This window comes from Callorhinchus milii, unplaced genomic scaffold (assembly GCF_018977255.1).
Source record: "Callorhinchus milii isolate IMCB2004 unplaced genomic scaffold, IMCB_Cmil_1.0 Scaffold5, whole genome shotgun sequence".
Classification (NCBI taxonomy): domain Eukaryota; kingdom Metazoa; phylum Chordata; class Chondrichthyes; order Chimaeriformes; family Callorhinchidae; genus Callorhinchus; species Callorhinchus milii.
The window spans coordinates 18,853,779-18,879,716 of record NW_024704746.1 but is presented as its reverse complement, the minus strand read 5'-3'; the positions used below and the strand labels follow the sequence as shown (position 1 = coordinate 18,879,716).

Genomic DNA, 25,938 nt, shown 5'->3' with positions numbered 1-25,938 from the left:
ACAGAAGTACAAACTTATGTTAAGCAAGCTTGCCTCGGTTAAAGAGAAACAGGAATAGACTTGTTCAGCCCACAAAAATTCCCAATCGTGTCAGAATGTAAGTGTTATAAGTTGCGGCATATTCCACAAGTGCAAGTAATATTTGTTTTGCGTTCTAACTTGGCAAATAGTTCAGGTACAGTTACATATGGTTCTTTAATCAATGTTGTTTCACTATCTGATACTGAATCGTCTCAACCAAGCGCTCCAGACAGCACTGACAAACATATCCTCCATCTCTATAACAGCTGCCTCCTACACATCTGTGCTAATGGCTTTGTTCTGTTATTCCTCATTGTTAGTGAAGCTCACGTTGGACTCCAGTGGGTATAAATGCCATCGTGATGCAATTTTGTATAATGTTGAAAAAAAGGTACCTAAAGCTAATGTATTCTTCTGCTCCAAAATCGGTCAGCCCCACACCTTCCTAGAGTTCCTTCCTGAACAAATAATAATAATCCTTGCATTTGAGATAGCGCCTTAACATGTCTTCGAGACGTCTCAATGCTCTTCACAGAATAAACTGTACAGTGAATTGACTGTGCATTGTGTGGGCGAAACCTACATTGCAAATACACTGCAGCCTCCAAGAAGCCTACTATGGGAGGTGTACTGATATTGGAGGAGTGGTTTACCAAATGGGGTTGGGATCTGCTGCAATGTAATTCTCACTCCATGGTTTTAGCCTCTGCTGACTGGAGTGTTTCTTCACTTCCAGCTGTCTGACCATCTCCACTAGAATGAATGGAATGCAAGGTACCGTGGAGCAAGTTGCAACATTCCTCTCAAAATGTTCAGGGATTTTGATAACATCATGAGTTAGCTCGACTTAGTGTGACTAAACTGCTGATGGCAAGTGGGCAGAAAGTTCCTGTGATTGGTGTTGAATGCAGCTCCTAAGGTGTGTCTTTTGCAAAATAAGGTGTTGATTCTTTCAGCCCACGTCATTCTGAAATAGGAGGATCCCAGCAGTCACTGAGCTCCAAATATACTGTATTCAGACCACAGTTGAAGAAAATGATTATGACTGCTAAAATGTTGCTGCTATTTTATCTGACAAAGCTGAACTAATACCTGCACCGAGTACAGCTGCCTGCCTGTGTTATCTTGTAAGTATGCAGGAATGCCAAAGATTTTAGTATTGCTTGCTAGACTCTTCTTGAACTGGTGTGGAAAGGAATCTTGACAGCTGTGTGGAAGGTAGGTTTAAACTCTTGTTTTGTATTGCTTCAAATTAAAATCTTCACATAGAATTACTGTTTTTTTAAAAAAAAATCAAGTACTGTATTGTCACATTTCCAGGAGTTTGCTGGTGAATGTTAACCAAACTGCTGACTTGTTCGTTGATTGATTTTGGACTTTGAGATGAATGGGGCATTTCAGTCAAAGGAAATACATTAAACCTTTGGACATTGGGGTGGATGTTGTGAAACAGATTTCAGTGTTGAACAAACGGCTGAGAAAAGTGTATGGATAACAGTCTAATATGTGCAACACTCCTTAAAAATCGCTGACATGAAGATTGTTTAAAGTGCCTTCAAGTTTAAGTGGTATTTTGTCAAGGCTTAGGAAAGTCGAACACAAAGATTTGGAAAAGAAAAGGAAGCAACCTTTGTGGTGCGAAGCTTACTGAGAAAGTATTCTGCTTTTGACTTTAATTGCTGATAAAAGTTTAACCTCTTCTCCACCGCGCACCCCCCCCCCCCCCCGTCTCATGCCTAGAATTTTACTATCCTTGAAAAGTGCAAAACATCTGTTTTTCTTTACTTTGGAATGCGTCTCTTCAAGCTAGTTAAACCAGGTACAGGTAGAAAGGAATGAATGCTCACTGGGGTGAGGTAACCAATCTGTGAAGACACAGAAGGAATAGTTTTGCACCCACGTTATGACTTTCTTATGAAGAGGGTGTTTTGCTTTTGAAGAACTGGAGATTGATTTAATAATAATGCTTGCGTTTTGAGTTAGCCCCTTTCACATCAGGTGGACATCTCACAGCGCTTCACAGGATATAATGTGAGCTGCAGTGATTGTGCAATTTGTAGGTGAACGGGATAGTCAATTTGTCAGCCTAGACTAACAGTTCAATTTTGAAAAGCTAGCTAATTAACGATAACAACAACAAGATTACATTTGTATAGCGGCAGAGTGGCTGAAGGCTCTCCCCCACCCCATGGACAAACTACATTTCCAAGCAATTCATTTTCTGTTATTTCCAACAGTTGACCTGCTCCTAGATATATATTAGTGCAACGCCCTCCGACCCTCAAAAGATTCTATTCCTTCTGAAACATGCTGGAAAATGGTTTCATTTTAGCAACAGCTCTCCATTTCCTTTGCCAAGTCACTGTCCCGTGGGTTTGCCCCAAACGACAGGCATTGTTAAGCTGTCTCCTGGGAGGAAGGGTATCATCGCCAAACTTGATTCAGTCCAACACCCACACATTCCAGCAGGGGTCTCTGGATTAGAAATTAATGATTTGTTCCTTTCCTACCAATGACACTGAGTCCAATTGTACCTCCCCTGCTGCTGGCTGTTCAGTTAGCTCAGCTCCGATTAAAGACGGCCTGATTCTTCCTTGGTTTTGCTGTGTGCCTTCACAATACGGTGAAGCCACAGAGAAACTGTGTGCAATTTGGATGCTCTTAAACTATCAAGAAAATTATAACCTGGAATTGAGGTAGCTGGATGCAGTAGTTTAGGAATAACGTGTCACGTCATTTTTCCTGAAGAGAGTGACCGCCTGAGCTAGTTACCTGCCCGGGTTCCCTTGTCTGTAAATTAAAAGTGATTGTAGATGTGAATATCTTCACTTTTTTTTTCCTGAGATGCAATGTAAGCTTTTGGAGCTGCTTTTCATGTTAGAACCTATCTTACATACGAGCTTTGCTGCAGGTGGGCTGCTGTTTGCTAAGACTTGTTAAGGCTGCTGATGTGTGTTGCCCTTTGGTGTTGAAATTGTGCAGCATCGTTTGTTGCACAACATCGTCCTTGGGCCAATACAGGATAGTGTATTCAGAAATAAGGTTAAATACAGGTTAGAAAGGCCTCCTTCATATCAACCTGCATTGACGAACCGGCTGAAATAGGTTGTCTTGTTTCAGTGTGTAGAAGAAATCTAACAATCTTTAGACAGGTCACATTTGATTGAAGAAGAGCTGGATCTAATGTGTTCAAGCCATGCTGTGAACACCAGCAGCTTGTCCCTCAGACGCCACACATCTGAATGCTATCTATGGGAGTTTGTGGATGATTTCTGAAGGTTAATTGTGCGTATCTCGCAAGGAAAGCCTGTTAACAATGAGCAAACCCCCATAGGGAAAGTTAGTAAGATATCAGGTCTTGATCACCACGCCGTACAGAGTTAGCTGACCTCAGATGAGGAGAACTCAATTGGTCTCTGAATATGTAGCTAAGGCAAAGGGTGAAAGCATGTGGGACAAATTGCACCGCATTGCCAACCATTCCCCACTGGAAGTGGCTGCTGTCGGGAATAGCTTTGTTGTTAGACACACATGAAGAGAGCTGCCCATCCCTCCCCTGCTATGAGTCACTTTGCCCCCACATAAATAACTGCCTCCAGGAGAGAAGGTCAGGAAGTTAATCAGAATAAGTGTTTCATATCGTAACGTGTGAATTCTTTCAAATCAGGGCGATGATTCTTTTTAGTGATTTGAGAGAGTGCTTATCAAAAGGAGTGGATATGTCACAAATCACTTATTGGAGAATAAAGCGAGCCATACACATTAATTTTAAGGATGGCCGGACGTTTTACAACAGATGTTACTTCTATACAAAATTCTCTCCCCTTTTTGAACCCTCTGCTCCCAGAAATACTGACTCTTTGCTGGATTACAGAGCCATAGGCACTATTTGCACTCCTGTGCATCCCCAAGTGACTTCTTCAAAACCTTGGGATAACACCTCATTGTTCTCTTCTACATTGCTTTTGGGTTTAAGGTGCCCCCTTTGCATCTTGGTGACCACTATTCCCGGTGTGTTAACCACCGCTGGGAGATGTCAGTGCCACTTCATTTATATTATAGCTCTGCTGCTAAAGCTGGAACTAGCATTGGTACGAGCATAACAATATAACAGAGGAGTATTGTATAACAGAGGAGAGTCCCAATGGGATAAGCCTTTAGTGAAGGAATTGAGTTCTCCTCCCCTCTTCCCCTTCTTTCTTACAGGTGGTTTAACAAATGTGTTAATACCAGGTGCTTGAGGTCACCCGGTTCCTTCCTCTTGTTCAACAAAGGGCATAGTGGTGAATAAATCCATGTCAAATTGCACCTCAAACACACACTGACCTGATCCAATGTGTGAACAGGTATTCAAATCTAGCTTGAATAGGTGTGTTTAAAAAAAAAAATTTGTTTTAACATTAAATTGCTTCTTGACTAAAAGTTTTTGAACAGCTGTTACTTCTACACAAAATGTCGTGGGGATTTTACAGTCTTTCAGGAGTTTGTACAAGGGAGATACACAATGTAGCTCACAGTTTCCACACTGCAACCAACGAACAGCAGCAGGACTCTGAATAAGCAGGAGGAGACAAGCCATACAAATGTTAAAAGCTTTTGTTATTATCTGGCTCCTTATTTATCATGTAACCGGTCCTGTTGACTGAGCGAAGACAAAGCCATTTTGTTTTTGTCAGTAGAGGTACTGTCTTTGATGAGCGGAGAAAGGGATAAGGAATGTGGGATGTGATGTAGTGAGAAATGATTTCTCAGAAGTTCCTTTGCTCTTCCCAAAGGTTGACTTCATGCAACGTGACACTGTAATGCTGTTACTTAACTCTGTTGGATTGCACATTCAGTTTCTGTCATGCCAAACCGACAAAGATCTACTAGGGGAGTTTTGAGTTCCTGAAACACAACTGAGAGAGAGCCTGAGAGAATTGAGGATAAGTTAACTTCATTAAAACCCACCTGTTGGATTTCTGAGATCGGCTTTTGGAACTCCCACAGAATTGCTGAGTCTGAATCCTTCTCAAGAGTTTACGTTGGCAGTGAATACAATGTTTGTGTGTGAATTGTTGAAGATTGCTGGCAACACCTGCTGGCAAAGAATTCAATCAGCCTCTAATTCTGGTGATCAAGGAGGATGGGACAACTGAGCCCCATCGTGACCTTATATAATGTCAATTTTGCAGCCAGATAGAAAGTAGCTGGATAGTGATTAGAATCAGGAATCATGACCGCTTCTCTCCCTAGACTGGAAAGCGCTGAAGTCAGGTACCCATAGGGTTCTCTTGACTGGGACACAACATGTCAAGTGACTGCCAGGATGGTGGAAGGCAAACTAGATGGACCTTGGTCTTCTTTCACCTAGCAAATTCTTATGTTCTTATGAGTGAAGCTAACAGCTAGCAGCAAGGGACTAAATCTGGGATCTCCTTGGCTTGTGTGAACCAGTACTAAAAACAGAAAACAAAACAATAATAAATTGGTCATTTTCAATCCACGACTGTTTGTGGGACACTGCTGTGCGCAATTGGCTGCCGCGTTTCGCCCACAAATATGATCAATTCACTTTACAGTCTATTCTGTGAAGCGCTTTGAGATGTCGAGAAGACGTGAAAAGCGCTATATCAAATGCAAGAATTATTATTATATTACATTACTAAACTGAGGGTGAATGTGGGTAAATCCCAATCCTTTCAAGCATTTTTTTGATAGGAAACGATCACTGGGTGTAGGGGAGGGAACAGAAAAGTTGGAGAAGACAGTTTAAGGTTCAGGAATATATGTCTGTCTTGTGATTGTCTACGCAGTGAATTGAAATGTCAATCCATAGAGCAACACTCTGTCACTGCATTTCATGCAGGAGGCTTCAGCCCACTTACCTGAATGAGAATAAACAAACTGAACAGTGAGTCACAGGCTTATAACTCTCTCTCTCTCTCTCTGTTGCCATGACTATTAATTGTTGTTCTTACAAGAAATCATACCTGAGTAATACCAGCTTTTGAAGCTTGAATCTGATTCATCATTCTTTCCATCTTAGCATTCGTATTTAATTTTTACTGTGCCCAGTAAAGAAACTGAAATCAGATACCACATTATTGTTCAAATCGTATCTGTTTTATGATTTCTCGTAACCATTCTGACAATCACTCTTCACTCAATCTAAAGTATTTTTAGAAAACTCTGTCTCTGATAACAACCTAATTAGAGTACTAAGCAGTCATTCCTCTGGTACGTTGCCAAAGTTGTCTCTCCCACCTTCTCTGAGTGTCTCTTTCCACCACTTGTTTTACCCTGATAGTTCAGTTGCGGACAGGAAGATAGTGGCAATTCTCCCACAGATTTTATGCTAGGCTGTGCTGCCCACCGGGTAGCTTGCCCGGAGTTCCTGGTACCTCTTGCCATCCACTTAGTGAGGGCTCAAACCCACGCTTGTTGTGGATGTCAAATGACCCTTCTCAGAGGGCAGTTAGGTGGGATCTCCTTGGACCTAAACTAGCTCCAAAGTGACATGTTTGGCAACAGAACGTCAGAATTGAGCTCACCCTCTGTCGTGGTCTCGGGAGTCCAGGTCCTGGAGTACTCCAGGGCACTGCTGATGACAGGCTGGCTTATCGCTAGCACTTGGAAGGGCTGACCAGTCATTGGGGGGGCAGGAATTCTTCCCACACAACTCAAGTTAACCCTAAATGGTTAAGTGGCTTTCTTACGGGTTATAATTTCTGGGATCATTTGTGGATTCAACAAGAGTAACTTTGTTTTCTCATATAAAATGAAAGTCAAGGCTACTTGTAATCCTCTTAATGACTCAATGGGTCACCTGGCTAAGCTTGGACCAGAGAAATAAGAAAAAATGATCAGCATTTCAAGGAGCAAAAGGAGAGATGAATGAGTAATTCAGCACTTAGTGGAGTTCTGGTCCAACTACTTTAACCTGTCTGATATTAGATGCTGTAACTTGCTGATTGACTGGCTACCTGTGCTCTCAATGTGTTCTGTTTCTCTTAATAATTACTCTGTTGATTCTGAATTGACCGAAACTCGATGACAAGACTTCCATAATCAATAAAATAAGCCTTTGCCCCTCACAATCCCCCTTCTTTCAAAAGCCTATCTTCTTTTGTGAAAATGCCAGTTTTAACCAATTGAAGGTTACAGGTAATCCGCAGGTAAACTCAGATCGGAATGTAAGAGATAATAAAACAAATTTAGTGACAAGCTTTATAGCAAATCCCATAAGAACCATAGTAATAGTTTGGTTATTTGCATCATTACGCATTGTTATTTAGTGTTTAAATTGACAGTAAAAGTGCCTAAAGTAGACTTTGACACTGGTCTATTTGACAGGTTTAAAGTTACTTTATGTGTTGTTAGGGCTTCCAAATTTGAGAAAAGCCGGAGTCAAAGAGAAGATTGAGAAATTAGTCATCACTTCAGGGAATTTCAAGCTTTGTTCTGTCATAAAAATGTAATTTGTAATCTTCCTGTGTTAAAAGATAGAGTTCTATGACCTTCATCTTCTAATCCCTTCTCTTCCAGCCTCAGAGCTGTGAGGCAGCAGTTGTTCAGCCTCCTTTCAGCACTGCGTGTAATGTGTAATGATGTCTCTCTCAGCTAGTTCTGTTTGAGGCTATGCTAGTCAAACAGGATAAACCATCCCGGTAAACACAGGTAATTCATTCAGATGGTAATCACACAGATAGTTGGTTTGCAGGGATGTTTGTGCTGTGGCACACACTCAAAGAGAGTTTCAGCAGAGAGCATTCTTGGAAGAAGTAGTTTGATGAGGTAAGCTTTAAAAATTGAAGCTTGTATTTCATTGAAATGATAAAGTCTTTATTTTAAGCAAAGGAAGAATGAATGTAATTAATAATCCTTTCATTTGGTATCACGCCTTATCACGTCGTTGAGTCGTCTCAAAGCGCTTCATAGAATACTTTTAAAGTGAATTAACTGTATATTTTGTGAGAAAAACACTGTTCCAGTGTTCGACGAAGTAGTAACTATGAACACGTGAGTGGTAAGCAGCTGTGTTGCCATTGATACGTTTAACATCTTGCTATTCCAGATTGATGTATATTGTGTGTTGTGTGTGTCTTCATAACCAGTGAATGAAGTATATATAAAGCATAAATTGTGGCTTCCTCTTGTGGAAGTGAGACAAGGAGTTAAAAAAACATGTCATCTCTGATCTTCGCTGCTAATTCTCATGGATTTGTAACCCTACTGCACAGAGTTGATAATAGTGGGAGAGTTGAAAGAAAAAAAAATTATGTTAAGAAAACTGAGTCCAGTCATACATGTAACTGTGTGTAAACAGGGAGACAGCCTGTCCTGGTTTTTGTTTTTGTTGTTTTTTTTTGCACCAGGCCTGCTTTCATTTCAAGGTCCGTACTATGGCAGCAGCCTTGGCAGATGTCTGCTTATCAAACAGCGCTCAATAGACTAACATTTTGTAATTTTGATGACCCAGCTGACAAATTGTACCTGGAAAGGAGTTGCGAGCGAGCCTGCTGAAGCTCAGCAGCTTCAGAGTAATAATACATCAGCTTTAGTACAGTGAGCCTGGTGAATGTGCTTGGTCAGATTGCTGGTGTAGCCCAGTGCTGTATGATTTAGCTGCCTTGGTGTCGGGTAACCTTCAGGAAGCTGTGAGCTTTTCGGATTCCGCGTTTGGCTCACAGAATACAGTCAATTCGCTTCACAGTATATTCTGTGAAGCTCTTTGAGACGTCTCGAAGACGTGATAAGGCGCTTTGTCAAATGCAAGGATTCTTATTATTACATTTCTGTAAAGGTTACATAGTAATAGCTTGAAACAGGAGCAGACCGTTGAACCCATCTAACTTCCCAGAAGGTTCCATCTGCACATCTGCCTTGTTACCTAATAACCTTCAAGTCCTTTTAATCTTCACATGGTTTACATAGAAAAAAAGTTGCTTTTTGTCAGTAGCTCTTGTCAGCGTGTGGCTGGGTGAGTTATGGAAGGTTGACAATTAAAGCACCACAGGGTTATCTTAATCTGAACCTCTCTTTTAAAGTTTCCACTAAGAAGAACATCTTTCTCAACAGGGGCTAATGAGGAAAAGCTAATAGACCTTGCCCTGCTTTTGCTGCTCATCACACCGGGCTCTTGACTTCCCTTCTCCCCAGTTTAAAGAGGTTATAACTGAGGCAAGCCAAACAGCTCCTATGGAAAAGGGGAAGAAATTGAGTCCATTCTTGGGAACAACATTGATGCTTTATCGTAAAGAGTCTGCTGAAATGAAAGACAGTTGTCTTCATTTACTTTTCAATGTTTTCTTTCAAAAGTTTTCTCTAAATAATCTTTTATAATGTGCGTAAGAACTTCCCGCTTACACTAGGATGGACAACAAAACATTCTCAGTGATTTCTGATCAGCATTTGGAGTAATATAATAATAATCCTATAGCGCCTTATCACATCTTCAAGACGTCTCAAAGTGCTTCACAGAATATACTTTAAAGTGAATTAACTGTATATTTTGTGGGCGAATGAGTCCAGTTACAATGCATGTAAAAATAACAAGGAAGGAGTTGGAAGTATGTGTTAGCATATCACTGTAATTACCAAATCTCTGAATAGTATGAAGTGTTAATTGTAATTTGGTTTCTGACTCGGGAGTGTTTAATCATATTGTCTCTATAATACCAGATTAGGAAGACTGGTCCCTTCCCTCTCCGATATGTTAGTGAAATGCTTAGTTAGGCAGAAAGTGGTTTGTGTACAGCAGACGTCATTTCCTCCCTTAGATAAATATATACTGGAGCACAAGGGGTTGGCACTGTATTCCAAAAGACCAAAACACCCCTAATATTTCAAACAAACATTATTTGAAGCTTTGCTGTATTTTAAGTTTGTACATTAGGTCTTCCTTAACGCAGTAAAGAAGTGATTGGTAAGTAAGGTCAGAGTGTTCGGTAAACACCACAAGTGAACAGAGACCTTGAGAGAGTCGAGGACTGAAGGAAAGCTATAAATCATTAAATGTTTAAATATAAAAGCCAATTAATTGGTGTTAGAAGTTCCTAGAGTGATGGGTGCGATTCTTGTATCGCTCGAATGCAGTTTGCCAGATCATTGAATGTCCCGTCTTTTTTCCCCTTAACAGAGACCCGAGTTGCACAGGTTTGCAATGAAGCATCTGTCCATTTCCAAGTGGCTGGGGCAGCTGGGGCTTCCGGAATACTTCAAACTCTTTGATGAAATGTTTGACGGAGTGGAGGTGAGTAATCCTGAATGGACAAATGTATCCCAGTTAACTCCAATTTCATAGAGTATTATGTAAGATGATTATTAACATGTAAAGGTCTAGTTTACAGTACTGTATTTCATAAAGAACTACTTAATTGTCTGACTGCGCTTTCGGACATTTTATCCTGCCTCCTCCCCACTCTCTACAGTTTCCACCTGAAATGGCAGATTCATGATTTCTTGGGTGAGGTATTGGAAGGCTGACAAGATCCAAAGTGTAAGGATTATTATCCATTGAGCTATATCCTAGCATGAGTCACCGCATTGGAGACAGACAGGGGAAGAAGCAGACAGTACTGCATTACACAGTGGGTTAACTGTTCTTATTCTGCCTGTTTGTGTTCTAAAGCTGTTCCTGTTGTGTATATAATCCTATTTGCCACACTTGCCATCTGGATTGAATGTATGTAACAGGAATCCAATGGAATTGGCATTGAAAGGAGGAATTTTCCTTTTTATTTCAGAGATGGCAGATAGGCCCTGATTACTGGCAATAGACAGCTGATCTCACAATGATAATAACACTATAAAAGCCTCAGCTCAAAATACACGTTATCTGAAATTCCACTCACTCGGCCATCAAAAGCTAATAAGTCGGGTAATCGGGTCATGCTGTGCAGTGCCCCAAATTCAGAAGCTGTGAATCTATGTAAATGTTTTCAGAACAAGTAAAACAAACTATCAGTTTTGCAGGGTTTATTCATAACACCACTTCATCATAAAGCTCTGACATGTTTGCTTGTATTTAAAGTAGCATATATTTTTAGGTTTAGTTGGTAAAGTTCTTGAGTTTTGACCTGTTATTACTGTGGGCAGATGCAACAAACTATCCTGAAATGTTTAATACTAGATACTTTGATCAGGACAAATACACCAGAATAATAATCACAGTTTCTCTCAATCCACTGGAACTATTCTCAATGTACGGCTTGCTTAAATTAGAGGGAGAAAGTAACTACTTTTAAATAGTTCACTTACAATACAATTCCTGGTCAGATTGCTGAAACGCATACATTTGGCCAAGGATACTGCAGTACAGAGACACTGTTATTCAGCCTCCTCCAGTGAATTCTGCACTCTCTATAGCAAAGCCTGGGTCTATGCAGTGTGGGGTTTCCATTCAATGCGTATGGGTGTGTTTCTTTTCTTTTTTAAATGCGATGCACTAGAATTGGGAAGGATCTATGAAAAGGATTTGTAGGTGGGCCCTTAAAATGCTGTGTATTTTTATTATTTTTGAAACAAAACACAATTCTGAAGTACAGTGTTCCTGCCTTGTTTGAACCATAACCCGCTATGTGTTGACAGATAGGTTTGTGCATGTGTTTAACAGGATTACCACACCTAGCAGCAGAGGTGTAGGTTTCAAACATCCGCTGCCAGTTTGGATAGGTACCAGATGACCTGCTAACCTCTACCACATCCTTGCATTTTGTATGGCATCTTATCACATCGGAAGGACGTCTCAAGGCGCTTCACAGGATTTACTGTGAAATGGAGTGACTGTCTTTGTAGCCAAACACGGCAGCACAGTTGCGCACAGCAATGTCACGCAAACAGCCATGAAACAAGTGAGCCATTTTATTTGGGGGAGTTGTTGGCTAGGACACCAGGAGAAACTCTCTTCTCTTTTCGAATAGTGCTGTCGGATCTTTAACGTCCACAACGGAGTCCTGTAGCGTGGTGGTTAGCGCACTCGCCTCGCAAACGAGAGTACCCGGGTTCGATTCTTGGGTGGGGCAAAACCTTAGACAAGTTTCCTTACTCCACTTGTCTCTGTTTATCTAGAAGTAAGTAGAAATTTGGTTGTTAGTCAATTGATGGATTGCTTTCCAGGGGTAATAATACCTCCAAAAAAAATCACTCAATCCACGACTGTTTATGGGAAAACTGCTGTCAGCAATTGACTGCCATGTTTCGCCACAAAATACACAGTCACTACACTTTACAATATATTCTGTGAAGCGCTTTAGGACATCTCAACAACGTGATAAGGTGCTTTATCAAATGCAAGGATTATTATTATGAACAGGCAGACAGGACCTCAGTTTAATGTCTCATCTGAAGGTCAGATGTCCTAGCGCATGTTCCATTGATAACCTCTGGCAGGGAAATGACTTCTTTCCAAAGAAAGGTGCCTTTTCAAATGCATGCCTCAAAGATGCTGACGCTTGTTTCCTCCCCACTTGTTCACCTTCCGGACAGAATTGTTCTGATTGATCTTTATGGTTATTCTAAAAATATTCTAACATTTGCATGTGTGGCACAATGATGTGTTGTGTCGTTTTTGCTTGCACAAAAACTTGGTGGAGCTTTAAAGCGAAGAGCCCTGTGGCTGTGTAACAATCACAGCATCAAAGGGTCGACTGAGTTCTATGCTTTCTCAAGAGACATTATAATAATAATAATAATCCTCACATTTGATGCAGAGGCTTTGACATGAGGAGGACATCTCAAAGGGTTTTCACAGGATTTACCGTAAAACGTGGTGACTGTATGTTGTAGGTGAATCACACTGTGTCAAATACATCCAGATACATACGTGTGTGAACATGTGGAACTGTGCCCCCCAAATCAACTGGGATTTTGTAAATACAGTGGTGGCTGGACAGAAGGTATCACCGCTCAAATGTCTGTGTGACCACCTGAGTGTGGATCATTGTGCTGCGGGAATCACAGCCTAAACCCAGTGTGAGTGTGACTCCTGCCAGCGTAAACTGCCATCGTTCTTTACGGTCAGACAGCCATTGAGAGAGGTTCTTTTGTCTGTGTACTAAGTGAGGCATGAGCTCATTTCCAAGCCTTTGCTCAGTAACTCCATTTAAGGAGATGAGATCTGACACTGGACCCATATACATTCAATCAGCAAGAAAACGATTGAACAGAAAATCCTGACCAGAATAACAAGCAGAGCAGAAATCTCTCTGTAACAGTGTCTAACGGTAAGAGCACAAGACTGTTCACAATCCTCATACATCTGTACACAGGATGGGGTTTCCTTATTTTTGGAGCACGCATGTTGTAGTGGGAAGTGCAACAGTTACGATTACTGACTCCCGGGTCATTCACTCTAACACATGAAACAATAGGTTGGAATTATATCCACATTAGCCTTTTGAAAATATGTTTTATAACTTAAATATGCTGCAGTAAAAGGTGGTTACAATTCTTTACCCGGAGTTCATTCAGTTTTTGTTTTTGATCGCAAACAAAAGCAGCCTCAAGCCGAGCAAAGCTAACCAGCTACTGAAAAAGTGCCTGTTGCAGCAGGCACTGACTCCAGACATGGGGAGTGTGGAAGCCCTCACTCAAGGCACATGTCAGCACTGGTATTACTGATATCTACTTCTGTCAGTGACTTGCCGTCTGTTAGTAGAGATTTTAGGTTTGACATAAAGCCAGTCAGCAACTTTCAGCTGAAACAGCTGTGGGTGTGTGTGTGTGTAGTTCAAATGATATGTAAGCAATAGGCTTTCTTGCCTCTGGAACAGAAGGTTCAAGCCTCGTGTCAGGACTTGAGCTCATCCAGTGAATTACCAGGGAAGAGCTGCTTTGCTGGAAATGTCATTTCAGTATTATGAGGTGCGGTAAATATGCAACTTTGTTCGGTGGCGATACCCAGAGCATGAGCAATACACATGGGGCCTAAACATACACTATAGGACAAGAAATTGCTAACAAGTAAAAGCCAGTCATCCTATTCAGGGCACCGAGCATTTAGAGCTGTTGTGTTTTACAGCTCTAATGTTTGGTCAAAGGTCACTGCATTTCTGACTGCATGATACCTATATTATTTCTGCTGAAAGTAATGACTATATAATCCTGCAAACACTTAGCAAGACTGCCTTTGAAATGTGCGGGTGGGAAGCCTGAGAGGTTACGATACTGTGAGGAAACATGCCACTGGAAAATTACTGATGGAAATAGCTTTTGATCAGACAAATTGTTTTTTGGTGGAAAGCTGGATCCTGGATGAGGGGAGTATGTGTATGTTTACAGATGCCATGTGTTCATCAGGAGGGTTTATGGAATCAGGTGCATAACCTCAGAGCTGATCAGAGACACACACATGGCCTTATTATAAGAAAACACCTGCATAGAAAAACAGTGTCAAAACACAAGTTATCAGACCAGCAGAGACTTTTCAAATAATAGAAAAGTGTTTGAACAGCCATAACATTTGCAATAAGATAAGAAAGACAAAGAGCTACCAGGATACAGCTAGGATCCTAAAAGAAATGACTCCGTACCATTCATCTTAACATAAAGTAACAATGATTAAATCACTCGGCCTCCTTTTGTTCTCTGTTCACTTACAACAAATACAAAGCTGGACAAAGGGCCTGGCCATCTGATCCTAGAGAGGGTTTACATGAGGAGCTGGGCTATCACAGTCGAGTTGAAATCCACAGATTACACGGTAACTTTACTCAAATGGATGATGCACTCACTTACTGGAGATACACTGAAGAGCTTTAAGTATAAAACTCCTTTAAGATCAATTAATTGAATATGAAACTGTTTGCACAGTGGGTTAGAATAGGGTGGGTTTAACTCCAAATAACAAAACTTGTGATGAGGGTGTGCTGTAAATTTTATGTTTAAAAGCCGATTGCAAAATTTATTAAAATGCAATTTCTCTTCTTCCACGTGCCTTGTTTTATTTTCATGTGTCACTACATGAAATAATTGAAAATTTACAGCTTTATTTCAGATAAAAGAACTTGTGCAGAGGGTGTCCTGTAAAATGTTACCATAAAAGCTAATTATAACATAATTTCTTTCCTCCAAGCGCCCTTTCTCACTTTCATGTGTCATTACATGAAATGATTGAAGATTTACTGGAGCAATGTATGATTATACAGGAAGACTGAGCATGTTTTAGCAGAATATGGATTAATATTCAGATTATAAATGCATCAACATGACCTAATTCTCAACAGTTTTATGGTGGAAGCAAGATTATTAACTATGTGTCCAATTCAGCGGGGTGTGGTGATAAACTGAGAAAATACAATAATTGTGAAATTCGTCAGAATTCAACATTAAAACCAAATATAATTAAAAACATATGAAAGTCCAGTATTCCTTTGGAAGTCCTGATCAATGCATTTGTCATGTGGGTTCAGTTTATTCAGCAGGGTAAAGATTAAGGTAGAAGGATATACACTGTGATAAAAGTATTGGAAAGAATCTACTCTGATTCACCCGCCACTTCATTTGACTTGTCATTGACTGTTCGTGTTCCTCTGCAGGACTTACTCCATTTGAAAGAGGCTGATCTAAGGCAGATGGGAATTGAGAACCGGATGCACAGAGCAGACATCGCTTCCAGCATCCTTCTGCTTCAGGAGCGAGAGAGACGAAAAGGTACTCCACCAAGTGATCAAGCTTTATTTTGAGGTTTTTCAAGGGTAAACATTATCATTAACAAAATAACTTTGTGCTTTTTCTCACTCTCTCTCTCTCTCTTCCCCCTCCTTTCCCCACTCTGGCTGAAAATTAATCCGATTTCATTCAACTCTCCGCCAGTGAATATCATCAGACAACAATAATGATCCTTGCATTTGAGATACTGCCTTATCACATCTCCGAGATGTCTCAAAGTGCTTAAAGGTTTCAGGTCCATGTCGATTGTTGTTTTGCTCCTGATAATAGTCCAGTTAGAGTTAAAGTTTGGCATAAAAAGCACAACTTTTAAACTTGAGTTAAGTCGAGATAATGCTGAAACTGGCACAGAAATATTGGTCAGGATCAATGGTGTATCCAGCCAATATGGATCAATGACTATTTTTTCTTGGACAAAGATTTTGGGGCTGGGGGTGGGGTGGGGGGGGGGGTTGCGATGAGAGGAGTTCCTGCAAACAGTTGAATTATCAACTGGATATCTCCAGAAATTTAATTTTGCATGATATGATAATTATCACTTGTGGCAATTGTGTCACGTCACTTATCGGACTTTTCACCCCATGTTACATTCGCTGAATTTCTATTTGGTTACAGCTCTGAGGGTGAGAGAAGGAGAGGACAGAGGAAAAGTCAGGTGCTTGAATTTGCAGGCTTGTTCAGTTGGGTGACAAAGCATTTTTTATTGCTCTCTGGCCCAGCGCACAACAGAGCAGTTTACTGTTCTTACCCAAAGACTGTGCTGCCTCAACATCTTTAGGCTTTGCTGAAAAATGTTTTGATGTTATAAAAAGATGGCACTATTAAGGATCAATTAGCTGAAATCAATCTGACTCTGTTCTGTCTGATGGCGAATATAACTGGCATTCATATGTGCACAATAGCCTACAGTGTAGCAGCCAATATAATTTGGACAAAGAGAACTAAGAAGATTGCGGTGGCTTTAGCAACAGATGCTACTTGCTGGGTGGAATTTTATGATCCCAAAGCAGAATACGTTGTTCTGGTCACTGTGCTGTTTGTAGTAGCTATCATTCAGTTACCTGGTAGTTTGGGTCCTCAAACTCAGACCCCAATTATGAGGCACACTAAAAAAATGAAATGGTTTACACACATGTGAACTTCCAAATTACCTGGTGTATTTCCTCACTCTCGCCATTGGGGTAACTTAGGAGCGTTCGTAGTTAAGTTTGTATACAGCTTGCAACTTCTGGTTTGCTGAGAATACAGCATTTTAAAGAGGTAATTCTGTTCTCTATCTGCAGCAACTACAATATGCATATTTGGTGCATACCAGTGCTAAGGAGTTCCTTATTGTCCAGCTCCACTATTTAATGTGACAATGTGATAAACTTGTTGTAACAATGGAATGCTAATATAATATAGCCTCAAAAGCACATCATTCAAGGATCAGTAACTTAATCTTGGAAGAATTTGTGATTTTGTTCAATAGGGAAGTACACTGAGCACAAAGTACTGTCAGCATTGATTTCTAACACTGCCCAGAAGGCACCTTAAATGATTGCTGCAGCTTTGAAAGAATTCTTAACCTAAACTCAGTTTACCTTTCAGGTTCTAATTCTAGTAAATAGATGAGTCTCGTGTATGCTGATCATTAAAAAAATAGCAAACGCTTTGCTCGGTCTCTACAAAGGAAGTTTACGTATATCATACATGATATACCAGCAGAACTGAAAACGACCCTGTACAAATAACAGATTCTGAAATACAAGTGCATTTTGGCCTTTGCATTCCACCCAGAATTGCATGATCCACATCCAAAAGTAAACAGAAATGTGTTTCTGTGACTATGTTTCAGCAAGTGGAGTGACACACTAATGGATTTAATGGTTATTGGTCAAATGTGAAGTTCAGTCTGGATTGCCCAGTGGTCAAACAGGGGTGGGGCTGAGTTGCAGTGTAACTCAGAGTTGGGAGCTGTGCTCTGGATAGTAATTAGCAGCACTCTTTGAGACTGCAAGTGTGGGAAAGGGGTGGGGGGAAAAAAAAGTGAAACTTCATAAATAACTATTTGGTGCTTTGATGTGTAACTTGGCAGACAGACAGCCTTAGGCCCAGAGTTTGTGAGCGTGCTTTGCATATTCAGCGTAGTCGGTGAAGGACAGTGCGATCAGTGTTTGGAGACGTCTTTTTAAAAAAAATCTCTGTTTATTAGAGGTAGGTAGATGCTACTCTCCAAGTTTCCTCTGTGTTTGTTTTCTCCAGTATTTCTGCCTAGGAAGAATCCACCTGCTTCTCCTTAAGTGACTACTGTATTTAAGAAACATTTCGTTACAGTTGATGGCTGGTGAGAGAAGATGCATTAATTCTTACTATTTTAAGCCACAAGTGTTTTCATTTCAAGTTCATTGTATTCTCTTTTGTTCCTTCTTAGGTTTTAAGTGCAAAGCCTTATCTGTAATTGGCCCATATTTTACACAAACAGCACATCAGCTCCAGATAGTATGTTCTTGTTTCTTTTGATTATGTGGGAGAATGAAATGTTTGAAACTAGCATTTGCTCTATCTGATAGAAATATTTTTTTTAAACATAAGCCCCCATGTGGAAGTGATTGCCAGCTGTGCCTTTGAAACTGGTGGAAATAAAGGGTTCATCTTAATCTCTCAATTCTCAGTTTCTGTCATTTTATAAATGTTCAGCTGTGTAAATGAGAGTCGAAAGATTTGTTTTGGGGAGGTAACGTGCGTGAGTTTTAACTCTAGTCAGTGTAGAATGGGTACTTTCGCAAGTATCTTTGTTTGATAATTGCAATTGTAGTGTACAATTCTTTGTAGTGACTGCTACATTCTGTTAGCTTGGCCTGGCTGTAATCTCTCTTGTGCGCTCAATTCATGACCGACACTTTTCTGTGAGGATTGAAATCACCAAGCAACCCTGTGCTTTTTGTCAACTCTTGTGTAAAAATAATTTTTTGGACTTTTCTCCCAATATTTTTCGCTTGCGGAAGATCTCTTTGGGGGTAGCAGACGTTTCCTGGAGATGGTGCAGAATTATGTTTTAACTGCGGATTTTTTTTTAAAAGAAACTCCATAATCGCTCCACGTCTTCGGAAACCTTGTGAAAAGGAATAATTTAAAAAATAAAAGCATTTGGGATGGCAAAGATTGCGAGATATTTCAGTATGAAAGGCAGTAGTGTAGGATGCAGCAGCACACTATAGGAAACATTGTTCTTTTCAGCATTGTCCCACTCAGAATGAATTGCTTTTTTGTTAGGGTTCTTTGTGTGGGCTGGAGTGCCTGAGAATCTGAAGTTTGTCTTGAACTCACAAGATGGTGGGAATTTCTCCCCCAGTTTTATTACGTATCTGGGATTCTGTAAAAAGATTTTTTGGGTGGATTCAGCACATTTCCCGGTTAAATAGCAAGTGTTTGATTTACTCAGGATGTTGCTTATGTCTGTACTCATCGTCTGGAAATTACTTCTGTTGTGGATCAAAGCATTAGGCGAGTGATTTAAGCTACAGGTCAGTAACTTTTAAATATTTCCCTTGCTCTAGAATTGGAAAGGTGTGCGCTGTTAGAAAAAGTAAGCAGTGCACTTTGAAGTGACTGTCTCTAAAATCTCTTATTTTAAGAACAAATTTTTGCTGTGAGGCCGTTCCAAAATAAGTCTGTGTTTGGTGCAGGAAGCCTTTCAACTTCTATTAAAAGATGGAGAAAGATTAAAAAGAAGCTATGCTGAAATTTGCATTAGTTCATGTCAGCAAAGTGCTGAGTCCGATGGCCATAAGACTGGCACTATTCTCCCATACTCTTACCCCTACCTCCACTAAATGTACACGCGGCACTGGAGAAAGGGACAAAAGATGCAGATGGGAAGATATGCTTAACAGTTTTATATTCTCAGATAGACAATGTTTAAATGTATTTTTTAATCGTTGGTTTAAATTCCCCAGTGAGTGAGACTCAAAGCTTCACAATAATAACTTTATCGTATATGTCCTTTTGCTTGTGTGTTTTTTTTTTGCTGCTCTTGTTTGCTGGCCTCTTCTCCTGGAGGCACTGACTCGCATTGGATATAATTCTCCAGACACTAGTTGTCCCTGATACCTCATCCAAATGGCCATTCTTCAAGTGTGAGCCTTGGCAATGAATGCTGTGCGATTACAGGCCAATTGATTCTGTCCTCAATTAACATCCATACAAGTGCAGCAGTAAGCACTGGATACTGATTAGCAGCGACTGCAATACCCAGTGGCATTGCTTGATGGCCAATACTCTGGAACCATCCAGCTGTGGATCAAGTTGGGGACCTTTTTGATCTTTATGGTTCATTTCCACACTTACTGGGCAGTAAGTACCTTTATCAACCCAACAGTAGGAGAGCCACAACTTGTCTTGACAAAACGATAAGGCACTTTATCAAATGCTAGGATTATTATAGCAGTTTGGGTCAACAAAATCTGAAGTAACTGTAATACAATGCAAGGCTAAGATTTTCATTCGGGATGCAAAATTTAATCAGTGCAGCATTCGACCTGGTGTGTACATCAGCACCATCATCTTGCAAAATATCAACCAAACCGGCTTCCCATTAAAGCATCAAGTTCTTTCTTAAATGAGTCCAGTGTCCTGTCCTTAACCATTCCTGCTAGCCTATTCCAGCTGATGAATAGTCATTGCATAAAGAAATACTTCTTTCTGCCTGAAACCAGCCCTTCACAAGCGAGAACCTGTGATCTCTTGTCCTTCTGCATTGGCACTAATAATGTGCCCATTTAAAATCTATATTATTCTTACTGTTATCTTGTCAACGTTAGAATTTAAATGAAAAGTGAAGAGTACTCTTGGCTGTCCCTATTGGTTTGGGTTTGGTTAAACCAACAGAACGGGTGATGTACAGTCATTACATTTTTAAAAACATTGGCTGTTGCTTTTTAGACTGACAGAACCATCTAAGTGCCAAATTCTGCCAGCAAGTATAAATGTGACTCGAAATGAACATATCTAATCAAATGGCAGAGCTGAGAGGCATAGAAGCTCCAGGTATTAGTATAATGTTAGTGTTTTGGCTGATTTTGCAACAACTGTAGAAATGTATAGTGACCCTCATGTATATTGTAATGCCCGACATTAAATGAATGCATCATTCATTTAATGTCGGGCATTACATTTATTTAAATAACTACAATGACAAATCCCAACCTTTGACCCTTCTCAGTACACAAAATGAAACCAACGTTTTGAAGTCTACATCAAGGTTTCCGTTGTTTAACCCTTTCCCTCCTACACAGCTTAAAAAATGTTTGAATCCAGCAACTGAGGAAAAGAAGGGGGTTTGTATTTTGACCTGACCAGAAAGACCAAGGCCGTCAGAAGTGAATGGAGCCAAGTGATGACAGGCAGCTCAGGCAGAGGCTGATGTCAGTTGGGTTTTGCAGGATCCTTTGGACGTTTGAAGATTGTTTTGTCGAGCGAGCAGTCGGTCATTGCTGTGAACTATCATGTGGATGAATGGACTCTGTTTTAAAAGTGGGGGGGAAGAGCCCTTTTGTGTAATGATTAATTGGCCTTTAATTTTCTTATTTGAGTCTTTTTTTTACCCCCTCCCCCACCCCCCTGTGCGTGCAGAATTAAAGATGATGGCAGCGGGGAAGTATGCCAGCCTCCCTCGGAATATCCACATCAGCCATCCGTGCTCACTGGCGTCTGCCATGGACCTGCACAACAGCGGAAACCCTCCCGTCAAACAGCACTCCAGCCCCTTCCAGAGTATCTCTATCCACGGCACCCTCCCCAGGAAGAAAAATGGAAAGATCCCCATCGTGTCACACGACATGTACAACCCCCGAGGACCCCAAGCCCAGCTCCCGCCCCAGCCTCGCCTGCGCAATGCCTCGGTGTCCTATGACATCATTGAAGAACACCCAGCGCCACAAGGAAAGAGACAAGACTTCCCATCCAGGTAAGGGGTTGGTCACCGCGTCATGAAATCAGCGCCGTCAATAATAGAATATAACACAATAACATTGCTACCAGTTTGGCAATGACTTTGGGCTGCCATGTTTGGTTATGTTGGCACCTGACTTCACTCCCTGCATTGAAAAGCCTTCACTGTCACCGCAGATGCCTGACACCCAGCTGAGTTCAGCAGCCCAGCACCTAAAGGACCCTGGGGCGTAAGCCCCCCACTGTGTTGCTGCATGGCTCAGTCTGTCAATGCTCCAAATGCTCTGTTGCAATACTGCGCCCAGCACAGCATCCTTTATTTAGCGTGTACATATTGATCTTGATTGTAACCAGTACTCGATGATGGCTTCACAAGTCTGTTAGCCAAGGCTGCTGATCCCCATTCAGTTTACTCGTTCTTAGTTCCTGGCCACTACATCCATCTCACCAGTTCCTGGGCTTCTGTTCTGGATTTGATACAGCTTCTTATATAGCGTCTTCGAGTTGTCTCAAAGCACAGAATAAACTGTAAAGCGAATTGACTGTATTTTGTGGGCGAAACTCGGCAGCCAATCGCGTACAGTGGTGTCCGACAAACAGCCGTGGATTGAATGACCAATTTTTTTTTGTAATAATGGACATTCTCTTACTCAGGATACTGGTTGCAGTGTAATAACTTTGTTAAAACCTTTACCCATATAAAATAAAAATAATTTATTCCAGTCTTTATATCTGAGACTGTCTTCACCAGAGGTAAATCTGCCTGTTTACTTGTGCAGAAGCTCATTGACAACTTGACATCTGAGTCTTTGCTTGTTCTGGCTTTTACCTCCCGGCCACTTGCAGGTCTTTAGAGGCTTGTGTTAGTCTGACAGTGAGTGTTATGCAATAACATTTTTGGAAAATCTATTTGCAATTTTTAAAGCATGAAAAGCACATTAAAGTAACCCTTGAAAAATCAGTAAATTTTTTAACGTACTGCCCAACTGTTTACCTTGACTCTTTAGTAGCCCACTAGCTCCTGTCACTTGCAAATACATGTATAGTTAAATTTAAAAGCTTATATAATAATACTTGAATTTGATATAACGCCTTATCATGTTGTTGATGCGTCACAAAGCGCTTCACAGAATATACTGTAACGTGAATTGACTGTATATTTTGTGGGAGAAACACGGCAGCCAATTGCGCACAGCAGCGTTCCACAAACAGTTGTGGTATGATTATACTTTGTGTATTGGTATATTTAGTGTTGTGGACAAGATAAATTGCTCAATTACTTCATGCATGTTTGTGGGCCTTACATAGTGCAACACATAGTCACAACACTTGACAGCAATTATTTTGAAACACGTTTTATGTCGCAGGCAGATTTTCAAATGCAAATATTATTATTATCATTGTAAAATAGTGTCAGTTTGGCCGAAAATATTTTAATGAACAGAAAGTAAAATTTTCTTCACTGAGTATGGCAGAGAGATGATTTCTCTATTTATGCCCTTGGCAGTTCAGTAAGACCTTGTGCTAACTTGCTGTCCATTCCCGCACGCAACGAAGAGTGAAACAGTGTTCAGTGCAGGAATGCAGGATGCTGGTATTAACACACTGTGTCATAGAATAGAGGAGATATTCTTATTCACACCAATGATGGCACAGTTAGTTCCCTAACTCAATTCCAGTGCCTCTTCCCCAGAGAAAGGGGGGACAGATCATACTGGACTTGTCTCATAAGCCTCCTAGTGTTCAGTCATATACAGTAAATGTATTGCCAGAGGTCAAGGGAAGGGAAGGAAAATTACCTGTCTGACCTCTGTTGGGAAATAGCACAAGGGACAGAGAAGAATATTCAATGCTAAGCTTGATTAATGATTGCCTTCTTTACGTAATAAATTTTCCTTGTGATGATGTGGTCAAGGGTCTGTCGTGGGAAGATCACAACAGAACCCAAAACGTAATTGAGTATGTCAGAAAGTGAGTTATAAACGAGTCCCAGGCTGCACGTTTGTTTTAGCCTGTTCCTGTTTTAAAAACAATTGCTTGTTGTAAAATGTTTAAGACTGTGTTTTATTCCGTGCCTTTCTGACTTGCGAGCAGTAGGTGCAGATGTTATCATGGAAGGGGAATGTTGTGGTGACTTAGGAGTAAATTGCTGCTCTGCAGATAACCCCACCACAAGGCAAGATGGATTAGCTTTCAGATGCCTGAGGTGGGGAGGGGGGGAGAACTGCTTTCTAGCATTCTCAAGGAGTGTTCTTTATAAAAAATGTAATATACGTGTACTAAATTGCCCAAGCTAAGCATTTTTCTGACAAGTGAAAAGGTTTTTACTTTGAATGAGCACAGTCTCTTAAAGACACAGTGGCACATGGCTGGAATCCAATCTCATCAGTTGGGATCCAATCTCCCAAGAGATCCTGTGTGTCATTCCCCTCTTCCTCCAGAGGGACAATTGGACACAGTCGTTCCTGTGCCGGTGTTATATACCTTCCAGTGGTTGGCTCAGAGTGACATCAGTGAGGATCATTATTCCCCCCCTCCTCTCCCGTGTTCTCCACAAGGCAGCTGAGCTCAGAGAGTTGTGGTGTGAGGATCAGGCCTGCCTGCCTGCCTCGGGTTTGGCAGTAATACCTTAATTATTAGGAGGAGATACATGTGGAGTCCTTCCTGGACATTACATGTGACTGAACCAGTTTCTACAACAAAACAACCACAAAATCGCATTTGTAAAGCTTACCGTGAGTCATATATATATATAATAATAATAATAATTTGGTCACTCAATCCACAACTGTTTGTGGGACACTGCGGTATACAATTGGCCACTGGGTTTCGCCCACAAAATATACAGTCGATTCACTTTGCAGTATATTCTGTGAAGTGCTTTGAGACGTCTCAAAGATGTAATTAGGCGCTATATCAAATGCAAGGATTATTATTATATACACCAGTCTTGTGTATCAGTTGCACCTTCACTAAGTGTGTGATTCAGTGTTTATTGTCAGATGTTCACTCAACCCAGTTTTCCATTAAAGACTGAGTCGCTTTGTGTTTCTCCTGTGACAGGTTCTGCATTTCTAAGTTGAGTGATGTTGAACTTTAATGAGTTTCCATTCTCAGTTGGACAGGTGTTGGCAATGCTAACTTCTGTCAGCACCTTTGGTAAACATTGGATGGAAACACTGTTGTCAGTTCAACATTTACACAACAGGTTGTTGTGTTTCTCCTATGACTGACACAAAATTATAAATAGAGGACAGCTGGGACACCTATTACATTTTCAGTAGATCATTAAACAATATTCTGTACCAGTGCTGGGGAGAAGCCAGAGCACTTTCAACTAACTTGTAATGTAGTCCAGTGATACTAAATGTTTATTTGGTAGTTTGGGACAGCGCACAGTATTGATAACATGGTTAATTACATATACGTGTACCATCAAATGCAAGGTTTATAAGATAAAATGTTAAAATTTGCTCACCATCATTGAACAGTCAAATTAGGAGATATAGTCTTACCTATGTCTGATGCAAATAGCCAAAGTTTACCAGAGCTGGAATCTGGTTGGCTAAACAAGATCAGAGAAGGAATCTAAATGCTATAGAACTCATCTAAAATAAGCTGCTCAGAAAGTGTATTCTCGAGATAAATATAAACTGCAAAAGCTGGATATCTGAAACTACAATGAAATCTCTCCCCTCGCAGTCGATTAGCATCCGAAAGGTCAAAGACAAAGGTTGAGAAAATATATTAATCTGATTTGAATTTCATCAACCAGCCCGTTCTAAACCAGCAACGCTCTGATCAAATTCCTTTGAAAACACTTCCCACATTATTAGCCAGATGAAAAGCCGCTTTGGCGTGCGAAGCCAACATTAGCGATCGGCAAGTTGGCGAAAGCTCAAAGCAATGCTGCAGTGCGATGTGAGGAAGGGTATTCCTGTGACTTGGTTAATTATTGTTTGTTTATTCAGCCTGTTGTGGGAGATGAGCTCCAAGTGTAAAACTGATCACCGCGCTACACACAGAAGTATTGCTCGCATTGTGATGCTAAGTGAAATGTAGACATGGAGTTATTCCACATGACCTCTTCGGTCTCCATCTCTCATTGTCGATGTAATCCACACAAAGCAAAGCCCATGAGAAAGAGAGAGCGAGAGAGACACATTTCACTGCAACAGCTGTGTGTTTCATTTTTTAAAAAAAAATCTGATTTGAATAATGGCTGTCATTTACTTAATATTAAGTTCTAAAATTATTTAACAAGGCTACAGCTTTAAGTGTGTGTCTCAAGGGGTGGGGGGGGGGGAGAGAGAAAGAGAAAAAAATGCAGGAGTT

The 25,938-nt window shown here is 40.7% G+C and overlaps 1 protein-coding gene across 2 annotated transcripts in view; it reads left to right on the top strand.

Moving 5' to 3' along the window:
- The first annotated feature begins 1,026 nt into the window (after positions 1-1,026).
- The window catches only part of bcar3 (BCAR3 adaptor protein, NSP family member), a 49,798-nt gene continuing 24,886 nt past the window's right edge, over positions 1,027-25,938 (top strand). Inside the window, exons 1-4 of one of the 2 annotated variants that reach the window (XM_007887135.2) lie at positions 1,027-1,148; positions 10,142-10,255; positions 15,540-15,654; positions 21,286-21,619. In XM_007887135.2, the coding sequence (XP_007885326.1) occupies positions 10,166-10,255; positions 15,540-15,654; positions 21,286-21,619 (539 nt within the window). In that variant the 5' untranslated portion in view covers positions 1,027-1,148; positions 10,142-10,165. Of the gene's footprint in view, positions 1,240-10,141; positions 10,256-15,539; positions 15,655-21,285; positions 21,620-25,938 lie in introns of both variants that reach the window. The other variant, XM_007887134.2, reaches the window with a different exon arrangement.